The sequence below is a fragment of the Cervus canadensis genome, chromosome 16 (assembly GCF_019320065.1).
Source record: "Cervus canadensis isolate Bull #8, Minnesota chromosome 16, ASM1932006v1, whole genome shotgun sequence".
Taxonomy (NCBI): Eukaryota; Metazoa; Chordata; class Mammalia; order Artiodactyla; family Cervidae; genus Cervus; species Cervus canadensis.
Genome location: NC_057401.1, coordinates 56,299,841 through 56,312,326, shown reverse-complemented (window position 1 = coordinate 56,312,326; position 12,486 = coordinate 56,299,841). Strand labels below are relative to the sequence as shown.

At 57.9% G+C, this 12,486-nt stretch overlaps 1 protein-coding gene across 3 annotated transcripts in view; it reads right to left on the bottom strand.

Moving 5' to 3' along the window:
- AHRR (aryl-hydrocarbon receptor repressor) overlaps nt 1–12,486 on the bottom strand; it is a 93,292-nt gene that overhangs the window by 38,402 nt on the left and 42,404 nt on the right. For all 3 annotated transcript variants that reach the window (XM_043489133.1, XM_043489134.1, XM_043489135.1), the window contains one exon: nt 3,736–3,851. In XM_043489133.1, coding sequence (XP_043345068.1) covers nt 3,736–3,851 — 116 coding nt within the window. The remainder of the gene's footprint in view (nt 1–3,735; nt 3,852–12,486) is intronic.

Sequence of the window (12,486 nt, the reverse complement as noted above, 5' to 3'; positions counted from 1 at the left end):
AGACATTACTTTGCCCACAAAGGTCCAAATAGTCTAAGCTATGGTATCTCCAGTAGTCATGTATGGATGTGAGAGTTGGATCATAAAGGCTGAGCACCAAAGAATTGATGCTTTTGAACTGTGGTGTTGGAGAAGACTCTTAAGAGTCCCTTGGACAACAAGGAGATCAAACCAGTAATTCTAAAGAAAATCAACCCTGAATATTCCTTGGAAGGACTGATGCTGAAGCTGAAACGCCAATACTTTGGCCATCTGATGTGAAGAGCTGACTCATTAGGAAAGACCCTGATACTGGGGACGATTGAAGGCAGGAGGAGAAGGGGACACAGAAGATGAGATGGTTGGATGGCATCACCGACTCAATGGACAGAGTTTGAGCAAGCTCTGGGAGATGGTGAAAGACAGGAAAGTCTGGCGTGCTGCAGTCCATGCGGTGGTAAAGAGTCGGACACAACTGAGCAATTGAATGACAACAACACAGTAATTAAGGCAGTAAGGTGTTTCTCTGTGGAAGGTTAGACACATGGTCAATGTGCCAGGTGGGGTCCAGAAACAGACTCAAAACTATGACCAACTGATGTTTTTATGAAGGTATAAAGGTAATTCAATAGAGAAAGGATCAACTTTGGATAAATGGTTCTGAAAAATCTAGACTTCATATGCAAAAATAAACAAATCTTGCCCTATGTCTCCCACCTTACCCTAAAGTTAATTAAAAATAGATCACAGACTTGAGTGTAAAACTTAACTGAATGCAGCAGTATGAAATGCTGGACTCAAACATAAAAGAAAAATCTTTGTAACCTTGGAGTAAGTAAAGATTTCTTATAGCTGACACCAAAATCATGACCTATTATTAAACAATGGATAGACTGAATTTTGTCAAAGTTAATACTTTCACTCTCTGCAAGGCCCTGTCAAGAATGAAACAACAAAAACAACAACAACAAAACAAAACAAAAGAAAAAGAATGAAAAGACAAGTCAGGCTGGGAGCAAACACTACAGAATCTACACACAGGGAGACATGTTGGAACATTTACACGTGCTCAGAAGCCAACAGTTAAGAAAGCAAACAACCCGATCTTCTCTTGATGGACAAAGACTTGAGCAGACAGCTTACAAAGAGGATCTGTGGACGGCAAAGAGACTCACGAAAAGATGCTCAACGTTATCGGTCATGAGGGAAACACAAATCAAACCCACAAGTGGCCCAGCTCCTAAAACGGCTTGGTACACTGGGCACACCAGGGACTTGGAGCAGCGCGGAGCTCCGTCCCTGTGACAGGGACGCGCCAGCACAGCCGCCCAGGCAAGCAGAGTGGCCGTCTCTTGCAAAATTAAGCACACATACGCCCATCATCCAAATCAAAGGAAAACCTGTGTGCAGAGAAACCTGTGTGTGAATGTTCATCACAGCTCTACTCACAGCCGCGCAGCCTGGAAACAGCCCAGAGGCCTCAGCGGCTGGGAGGGCCAGTGCAATGAGACGCCCACACCGCAGGTGCCGGCCGCTCGGACACTCAGGCGCAGGATGCGGAGCTGGGGGCGGGTGGGGGTCTGGCTGCAAACGGCGAGCAGGAGGGAAACCTGGGGGGGAGGACTTGCTCAGTGCTGTCTCCCTACACTGCCAGAAAGGACTCAGCTCAGAAAAGTCCCATGCAGCCGAGGACACCTCATCTCTAGCCAGGGTCAAGGGGTCAAGGTGTCTCCCGGCCAAGCAGGAGACACCCTCCTTGGTGGGCCATGAACACAACACGGCCATGAACACAAAGGCCCAGGCCTCTCCCCCGTGGAGGCAGGACAGCCCGGAAACACCAGGGAAGTGAGGTCCCGGGAGGTGGTCCCGGCAGCAGGACGGTGCCTGGTGCTCTAACCTGGACAGCAAGCTGTGTGCACTGGCTTCTCTGTTTATAGCGCAGAGCGAAAGTTTAAACGCGATTTTATGGTTAAGATGTCATTTTAATCTTGAACGTGAATAGGGAAAGAGCGATGCCAGTTATCATCTGGCAAGAATGAAATCCAGGCTGGCAGGACGTTCTCCACATTCACTAGCACTAACAGAAAAAAACCGCTTCAAAGGAAAAATAACATTTAAGATTTGCTTCCTACAAACTCGATAAGTAATGAATATGGGAACGTTTCCTCTTCTGAAAGCACAACCTTTCCCAAAGCACTCTGCTCTTAGGCCTACTCTCTGCTCCACAGGCCCTGGGGTGGCAGGACCCAGCACCCTGCAAACTCAAATGCAAACCCTGTCACCTGCGAGAGCACCGTCTGCCCTCACATGTTTTCACCTCTTTGGGAAAGAGATGATCTGTAAGCTCCTAGGGCCTCCAAGCATCCAGACCCCTCGGCAGGGCCGAGGCCCGGGGACTGTGGGATGGGGGTGGGGGTGGGGCCACGTGGCCAGCACGAGAAGGTGCAGCGTGACGCGGGCCGTCGGGGGGCCCAACCGGGGGTGGGGGGCGCCGCAGGGCAGGGCCGGGAGGCAGACCCTGAGGAGCCAGTCGGCCAAGTCCGCCTGTCCCTGCCGTGCACTACTCCACCCTCTCTTCCTGGCCCATGCCACTAACAGCGCTGAGGCAGGAGCCTGGCTGAGATGAAAAGGTGTCTGCTGGGCCCCCCTTCCTCACGGAGGAGGCTGCCGGGGAGGAGCTGTCGGGGACATGAGGGAAGGAAGGCCCCATCCGTGGTCACTGCCAAGGTCACCGCGGGTCCCCGTGCAACACTCAGACCCCCAGTGGGGCGCTGGCCCGGCTGGGGGGGCACCCGAGTGGGTGTCAGCCGGTGACCACAATCACACCAGGCCCAGTGTGACCAGCGGGGAGAGGGCTGTGGGCCGCGGAGCAGCCTGGGCTGCAGACCAGCCACCTGCAGGGACCGAGCCGCTCTCAGAGGCAGGCAGACAGGCGGCTGCCCCACGGGGCTTCTCCCAGCTGGCCGCACCTGCTCTCCGCCCCATCCCCTAACACACATGCCAAACTGGGGGGCCACGGAGGGCACGAGGCTGCGGCTGGCTTCACCTGGGGGCAGAACTGCCCACCAAACAAGGCTGCAGGCCCAGAACCAGAGGCTCAGCTCTGGGCCTGCGGGCAGACACGCCAGAGACACGGGGGCCCGGGAGGATGGCCAGGGCAGCCCAGCTCCAAGGGCACCACGGCCACCGGTTACGGGCAGCCTGCTGGGGGCTGGTCCCCGCACCCCAACCCCCCGGGGAGGGATGGCCTGCACCCCCGCCCTCCCGGGGGGGTCTGCATCTCTCTGGTAGCTAGGCAGCACTCTCACCCTGTGAGCAGTGATTGATACCACCCAGGAAGCCCCACCTCCCTTATCTTGTCAGGAAAAGCAGTTCAGAACCACCAGGCAGGCCCCTCTCCGGTGGGAAGGCCCGCCCCGCCCGTGACGTCCACTGTGTGGTATCAACAACGGGGTCAGCCCGGGACTCACAGTGCATGATTTTCTGTCCTCAGTCTGAGGGGAAAAGCCTGCTCGGTATTTTATTAGGTTCTTGCATCAACAAGTAAAACCAGAAAATGCAGAAGGGGAAGCCAGGTTCCCATCTGAAGCCCACAGCCTGGAGGTCACCCGTGTGTGCTGCCCAGGGGTCCTGGAGCCCACCTGCAACCAAGCCCTCCTGAGACTGAGCTCCCTGGTGGTTGTGAACGGTCAAGACTGACGCCGCAACACGGCCAGGAGACCCGGGAGTGCGGGGCGGGGGTGGGGGGGGGCTCACCTCCAGCAGCAGCCTTCCCTCCAGCATGGCTGAGCCTGCGGACCCTCCACGTGGACCCCGGTCTCCTGGCGAGGGGGCAGCAGCTACCAGCTTCCTCGGGCGCCTCTCCTGCAAGGCTGAGGGGGGCACAGTCAGTCACACTCTTCCTGTGTCCCCGGCTCCCACCCTCTGCAGGCAGGCCAGCCCAGGTCTGTTCTCCTCCCAGGTACCCAGGGCAGCGCCGGACAGCTGGTGGGGGACATTCAGGGATGGGGCTTCTCAACTGGCTGCACTCCGAGGACCCCACCCCACCCTGCCTTCGGCCTCCCCCGACGAGCCTCTTAACCCCCTTCCCGCCTTAGGGACCCTCTAGGGGTCCCAAAGCTCCCCTCTCAAGACCCAAGCCTAGGTAGGTCCCCAAACTGGACACCACTGTTTGAGGGAACCAGTCGCCAGGAGCCCTGCACACCCCTTCCCGTCTCTCTGTCCTGGAGCCCTGGCCTAACCCAGACTGGAGTGGCCAGTGCCCTGTGGACCCCCACCCCTGCCAGAGCCCCCTGCCGCCCGCCACCCCCACTCTGGCCTCATCTGCACTTGAGGTGAAGCGCTCAGACAGACAGACGTCCACATCCCAGCCCTGAACTCCACGCTCTGTCATCAGCTCCTGGAATTATGAGGGTTCTCAACCAGGAGCCGGCCTGGTGCTGATGCCTCCATGGAGGCCTCTAGGACTGCGCTTCCACTTCCCCTGATTTGGGGGGTGTCAGTGCCACCAAGGGCCCTGTAGGCCATCACCACCTTGTCTTGTGTTGGGGTAAAATACAAGCACAGTGCAGAGCTCCCCAACACTTCTTCCCAAACCAGAAGTTGTGCTAAACACTCCCTCCAGGGGCCATGGGGTTCCCCAGGAGCTGGTCAGAAATGCAGGGTCCCAGGCCCCCAGTTTCCCTCCAGGTTGGGTGGGGCCCACTGCAGACGGAGACCCCTCACACGCACATTCACATACAGACACACGCACACAAACACAGAGACACATACAGAAACACACACATAGACATACATAGACACACACATATACACACTCACAGAGACACAGACATACAGACACACACAGACACACACAGACACATGCACATACAGAGACACATACAGACACACACACAGACACACAAACACACACAGACACATAGAGAAACACACAGACATACACACACAGAGAGAGACACAGACACACACATAGACACACAAACACACAGAGACACACACAGTCACGCACACACACAAGGACACTCACAGACACACACAGAAACAGACACACACAGAGACACACACAGTCACGTGCACACACACACACAGTCACGCACACACACACAGTCACGCACACACACACACAGGGACACAGACATGCACATACACAGAGACACAGAAACACCAGACACACACAGGCACATGCACACACAGAGACACACACAGTCACACACACACACACATACACAGTCACGTACACACACACAGAGACACACACAGTCATGCACACACACAGTCACACACACACACAGACACACACACAGTCACGCACACACACAAGGACACTCACAGACACACACAGAGACACACACAGGCACGTGCACACACACACACACACACACATAAGGACACACACAGGGACACAGACATGCACACACACAGGCAGCAGCCAAACTGACCACCCGTCTACCTCCCTGGTCCAGGCTGAGGGTGTCCACAGGAACAAAGGGCTCCTCCGGAAGCCCTCAGCCCCACCCCCGTGGTCCCCTCAGTGGCCCTGCCGTTGCCTCTCTGATCCCCCTTCTCAGAAGCTGCGCTCCATCCCCTCCCTCCTCCTCAGAAGCTGCGCTCCATCCCCTCCCTCCTCCTCAGAGCTGTGCTCCATCCCCTCCCTCCTCCTCAGAAGCTGTGCTCCATCCCCTTCCTCCTCCTCAGAAGCTGTGCTCCATCCCCTCCCTCTCCTGCAGGAGAGACAACCCATTTCCCAGCAGAAGGTGCTGAGCTCCGGGAAACACGACAGTCCACCTGGGCCCCGGGCAGAGACACAGATGGCCGGGCTCCCTCTCCATGAAGGGGAGGTTCTCTCTCCCTCCAGCAGCGGAGCCCCTCTCACAGTTGCTGGTTTTCAAGGCACCGAAAAATCTCTGAGCTCAGAAGCCAGAGGCGCTAACCCTTAATCCCTTGTGTGTGCCTCTCTGCTCAGAGGGCAGAAGGGTGAGTGCCCAAGACTCCTGGAGCCAGCCCTTCCTGACCGGAGGCTCAGTGAGACCAGGAGCTGCGCTGGGGTCTGCAAGAACCTCCTGGGGCCCGGGCGCGCCCCGCCTCTGACTGAGGACCACACAGCCTGGCTCCAGAGGCTGAGAAACCCAGGAGGGAGTGGGCTGGGGCCCAGGCCCACTCCCATCCCTGCTGCGGGCTTCCCAGAGGGTCCGGCCCAACCGCCCACCCAGAGGCCACGTCTCCCAGGTGGTCTGAGGCCAGGAGGAGGGGGGCAGGACCCCACTCCCCAACCCAGGGCACCAGGGCTGTTCCCTCCAGGACCCACACCAGCGAGGCCTCCCAACGGACCCACTGCAAAGCTCAGTGTGGGGGCACCCCCCACCAAGGGGAAGGGGAGGTTTGGGGACAGGCTTCCAGGCTCTCCTGCTTCTCAGCCCTGCAGCACCCGAGTGGGGGTGCTGCTGCCCACAGCTGACTGGGGGCATCCCCAGGCAGTGACGTCACCACACAGGGGATTCGCTGACCCCTGCTGGGACCCTGCCCCCCACTCGAGGACACAGGCTCGCAGGGGCCAGAGCCGACACAGGCGGCCTGGGGAGCAGAGGTCGCTTCTGGAGGCATAAGTGGGGGTCCCCTTCCAACTTCCCTCCCCCCGCCCACCACGGCGCTGCAGCATCGCGTGCGCCCCCAGCAGGCACCCCAGCTTCCCGCCTCCGCAGCCACATTCCGCGGGGCACGCCCGGCAGGGCCTCCACGGGCCGCTGTCACGCGATGGGGCGTCAGCGCCGCAGTGACAGCCGCTTGGCCCTCGGCCAGGGCCTCGCGTGCGAGCAGGGCCGCCCGCGCGCCCCACCCCCAGGCCTGCGGCGAGACTGGAAGAGGCGAGACTGGAAGAAGCCGAATGCGATTCCTAGGCTCTCCCGGAGGCCCCGCCAGGGCGGGGGCGGGGGCGGGGGCGGGGGCGGGGGAGCGCGGCCTTCCGAAAACCCCTCTGAGCCACAGCCCCCCAGGTCAGCAAACTCTGGTGTGGATGGGGGTCAGAGCCAGGGCCGGGGGCTGGGGGTGCCAGTGCTCTTAATGGGGGATGGCACAGCAGTGGGGGAGTGGGGAGGGAGAGAGAGTGGGGAGTACCCCCAGGGTGGGGGGTTGGGGAGCCCCCCACACTCCCGGGGCCCTGTGGCCAGCACCTGGGTCTGCTCTTTCATCTCAGCATCTCTCTCCAGGGTCGGCCTCTCTCCCTCCCTGCCATGGCAGGCGGGGTTGGGGGGTCTCACCCACGATGACCTGGGACTGAGCCCCAGCTCCGTCTGAGTGGGCCCCAGAGGGGAGGCCAGGGTCGCAGACAGGGTCTCTGCAGACAGCCCCAATTCTGGTGCCCTCCCGCCAGGCCTCTTCTCAGACAAAGGGCAAGCCCACCACCACGCTCCTCTGCCCTGTGCTTCTGGTTGCCCTGGTAACATGCCAGGGAGAAGAGCTAGCAGAGAGCAGGTGTGTGGGGGGGGGGTCCATGGGGAAGTTTGTGGAAGTTGGAGAGGAGTCACTGCAGCTTCTGGGCCCCGCGAAGAAGGACTTGGCGGGGGTGCCCCAAGGCCCAGGGCTCCAGGAACCCCCTGAGGTCCAGCCAGGGACGGGAGCCCGTGCGTCTAAGGGTCTCGTGCCCCCACTGAGCTGCTGTCCCCACCAGCCAGCCCTGTGTTGTCCCCAAAGAGGGCCAAATCACATGACACAGGTTTCGGCCAGCACCCATGACCCACCCGCCCCACCCCGCAGGCAGCCGGCCTCCTCCCCACAACCTGGTCTCTGAGGGGCAGTGGGAGGGGCCGCCAAGACCCCCAGCCCCACGGAAGCTATCCTGGCCCAGGGCAGAGACTGGGGTCGGTCTCCACACTGTCTGCAGACAGAGCTCAGGGCCTGCAGGCGGAAGAGGCGGCCGGTCAGGGCTGACCCCGCCCAGAAACGCTCGGACTCCCTGAGGCTGGCACAGTCCAGCCTGAGCCCTGAGACTGCCGGACCCGGGGCTCAGCTGAGGCCCTGGGTTCCCTCCCCCCCGCAGGCCCCATAGCTCCGGCCACAGCAGAGGGTTCTCACTGCCCTGTCTGAGCTGCCCACCAGTGGACCCCAGAACCAACCAGAACCAGTTTCCCTCACTTCACTGACTCCCTGCATCCCTGAAAGGCTTCCCTGATATCTCAGTGGTACACAATCCACCTGCAATGCAGGAGACACAGGAGACACAGGTTTGATCCCTGGCTAGGGAAGATCTCCTAGAGGAAATGGCAACCCACTCCAGTATTCTTGTCGAAAAACCCCATGGAGCCTGGCAGCCTGCAGCCAAAGGGTTGCAAAGGGTTGGACATGAGTGAATGTCCAAGCCCATCCCTGAGCTGCTTGTCTGGAGGAGAGAGGCTGTGTGTGATCATCATGCAGACGGCGGGCATCCCTGTGTGGGCTGGGCTGCACACACAGCCTGGGGGGGAGACTGGAGAGGCTGCTGCCCTTGGGGGCTCAGCCCCACCGTACCTCACCTCCTTCCCTGTCCTTCACACAGAGGAGACGCAGGGCAGCTGCCACACTGGGCCGAGTCACGTGGCACAAGGACCCAGCCCCACCTGTCGCTGCTCGGGGTTCTGTGCTCGGGTCTGGCCACCGAGAGGTGCCAAGTGTCCCTGGTGGAGGAGAAACCCGGAGATGCCCCGTTTCTGCCTCTGGAAGTGCATGATGCCCAGAAGCCACCTTGCTCCTGGCCAGCTCCCCAGGGACAGGACAGGTGAGTCCAGATTATGGACACAGGGAATGTGGGGAGCAGGGGGCTGTCTGGGCGTGGGGTGCAGGAGTTCCGCCACCAGGGTGATGAGAGAGGAGCCAGGGTACCCCGGGGAGCTGGGCTGGACCTCAGCTCTGATGAGCAGCAGCTCCTGGAGTGGATGGGTCACTGCACACACAGCCCAGCCCTGACCCTCCAGCAGCACACCACCCCGGCCCACGCGCCCAGGGCCGCATTCATGCTCGGCCGTGTGTTCCTCTGGAGGCAGCTGGTGTGAGCACAGCGCAGCTCAGCTCCCTCCATGCTGCGGAGGGAGGTCAGTGTGGAGGGGGCAGAGAGCGTGGAGCCCCTGGGACCCCAAGGAGCAGGCCTGCCCCCCTCTCCTGCACGCTTCCAGCCCAGATGCCCTTTGAGGCCTGCTCGGCAGAGGAGCACAGGCTCAGAGCAGGGGTCCGGGGGCCTTGGCGCCCCCTGAGATGGGGGTGGGCCGCTGGGGGTCCAGCACACCACCCACCTGATGTGCCTCGAGAGGGGCCTGGGCAGCAGTGCCCTGATGTTTCGTGTCTTGCTGCCACCAACTCGGCACAGACCTCCACGCGGACACCTGTGTGCCCACATTCCTGGCCCCAGAGGTGAAGGTGTCAGGAGGGGCTCTGGGCCACGAGGGGAGCCCCACGAGCGGGATGAGTGTCCTTATAACAGACCCCAGGGGCACTCTCACCCCTTCCCGGGTGAGGACAATTCAGAATTCAGTCCTCACCAGAGCCTAGCCATGGGGCACCTGACCTCGGGACTCCGGCCTCCAGGACTGAGAGGTGACGTCTGTGTGTCTGTCACAGCAGCAGAGCTGAGACGGGAGTGACCGCAGCCATGTCTGTGGTGGCCGCTCTTGGCCGTCCCCTTTCAGCAGCTGAGACCAGGCCCAGGGAGCAGGCGAACTCAACCCTCCGAAGGTGCCCTGTCACTTCCCGCAGGGACCGCGTGCCGTCCTTGAGACAGGGGCCCAGGACGTGGAGAACCAACTTTTCCGAGAGACTGGGGAGTTAACTGGCTTCGCTCACCCCTGCCCCCACCACCAGCCCCTCTGGGTGACCCTGGGGATACTTCTCAGGGGCCCAGAGGCCCCACAAGTCCAGGAGCACGTGTGGGTCCCACGCAGCGTGGTGCACCTGCCGGGGGAACCAGTGGCCAGGCCTGGGGGGCAGATGGAGAATGCGGGGCCCCACTCTGACCTGAGCTCCCACCCCAGCGTGCCTGCAGACCCCGCCGCAACTCTGGCATCACATTCATGGAGCACCTCAGCTTTCAGACATTCCAACTCTCGCCCACGCCTCGCTTTTCAAGAACTAAAAGATAAACTCCTTGTCTTGCCGTTGGAGGATGACCGTGAATCACACAGGCTGGCAGAGAGTGCTGTCCTGTGACTCGACAGCAGAGAGGTCCGCAGAGGGGCCGGCCGGCTCTGTCTCCTTCTGGACAGTGGTTTTCTGCACCTGCGCTGTCAAGAACAGACGTGCTCACAGGGTTATGGGCTGTCGTGCCAGAGTCTGCCCGCCCAGCACAGGAAAGGTGACCGGAAGCACGTGGGCATAAGCGGCCAGGGCTGGACCAGCTCTCATCTCAGCCCCGAAGGAGGGGGTGGGGGTGTGGGGGCATGTCCTTCCGAGCCCCACAGTTAGGCGGGTGCGGAGGAGGGGCTCCAACGGCATCCAGAGCCCCAAGCTCAGTTAGGTGAGAAGAAACATCATGCGTGTGAATAAATGTGCCTATGTTTAGAAAACAAGAGTCCACTCCAGGACGCAGACCGCATCAGCTTGTGGGTTTTTTACAGAATGAATTTCCCTGTTTTCCAAAATAACCAGGGAAGCTCCAGAGGTTTCACAGCTCAATCTGGCTCCGGGCACCAGGAAAGCGGAGCCCCCGCCTCCACAGCTGCCTGGCCCAGTCCTCTTCACTGGCTTTCTGGGGTCTGGCGGGCAGGAGCCCAGGGTTGCAAGTCCTGCAGAGGAACTGTGCTCTCTCCTTAATCCCCATGCTGCAGTGCAAGTTTTAGGGAAGTTTTCAACTATTATCTCCTCAACTGTTATCTCCTCTAATATAGCTTTTGCACAACAAAGGAAACTATAAGGAAGGTGAAAAGACGGCCCTCAGAATGGGAGAAAATAATAGCAAATGAAGCAACTGACAAAGGATTACTCTCCAAAATGTACAAGCAGCTCATGCAGCTCAATACCAGAAAAATGAATAACCCAATCAAAAAATGAGCAGAAGCCCTAAACAGACACTTCTCCAATGAAGACATACAGATGGCTAATAAACATGAGAAGATGTTTAGCATCGCTCATTATTAGAGACATGCAAATCAAAACTGCAATGAGATTTCATCTCACACCGGCCAGAATGGCCATCATCAAAAAGTTTACAAATAATAAATGCTGGAGAGGGTGTGGAGAAAAGGGAACCTTCCTACACTGTTGGTGGGAATGCAAACTGATACAATCACTATAGAGAACAGCATGGACAGTCCTTAAAAAACCTGGAATAAAACTACCATACGATTCAGCAATCCCGCTACTGAGCATATACCAAGAGGAAACCAGAATTGAAACAGACTCATGCACCCCAATATTCATTGCAGCACTATTTACAACAGCTAGGTCATGGAAACAATCTAGATGTCCATCAGCAGATGAATGAAAAAGGAAGTTGTGGTGCATATGCACAATGGAATATTACTCAGCTATAAAAAGGAATGCATCTGAGACAGTTCTAATTAAGTGGATGAATCTAGAGCCTATTAATCAGAGTGAAGTAAGTCAGAAAGGGAAAGACAAATACCACATATTAATGCATGTATGTGGAATCTAGAAATACAGTACTAGTGATTCTATGTGCAGGGAGCAAAGGAGACACAAATATAAAGAACAGACTTGAAAAAAAAAAAAAAAGAACAGACTTGGACTCAGTGGAAGAAGGAGAGGGTGAGATGATTCGAGAGAATAGCGTTGAAACACGTACATTACCATATGTAAAATAGATGACCAGTTTGAGTTTGATGCATGAAGCAGGGCACTCAAAGCCGGTGCTCTGGGACAACTTGGAGGGGTGGGGGGTGGTTCAGGATGGAGGGGACACATGTATGCCTATGACTGATTCATATTGATGTATGGCTTCCCAGGTGGCCCAGGCGGTAAAGAACCTGCCTGCAATGCAGGAGATGCCGGAGATATAGGCTTGATCCCTGGGTTGGGAAGATCCTGTGGAGGAGGGCACGGCAGCCCACTCCAATATTCTTGCCTGGAGAATCCCATGGACAGAGGAGCCTGGCGGGCCTCAGTCCATGGGGTTGCAAAGAATTGGACACAACTGAAGAGACTGAGCACATGGCAAAAATCACAATATTGTAATTATCCTCCAATTAAACTAAATCTCTGAATTTAAAAAGAGAAGGCGGGGGGGGGGGGGACACAACCAAAAGTAGCTCTTTGGGAAGAAAAAGGAAAGGGGATTTTATTTACACGCGTTTTGGTTCCACACGCTCTTGATGGTAGAAGAGGTCAACTATTCCGGTTTCTCACTTAATTTCAACAGTCTGAAGGGAAGTGTACAGTGGCAAGCCCAGGGCTCAAGAAACGTTTTGAAAAAGCAGACAAACCAAAAAGAAAAAAAAAACAGTGCTATAAAGTCAAGTAGTTATTCCATGAGGAACTGCATGGTGTCAAGATAAGCAGGACACAGGGACTTGCCTCATGGTCCAGGGG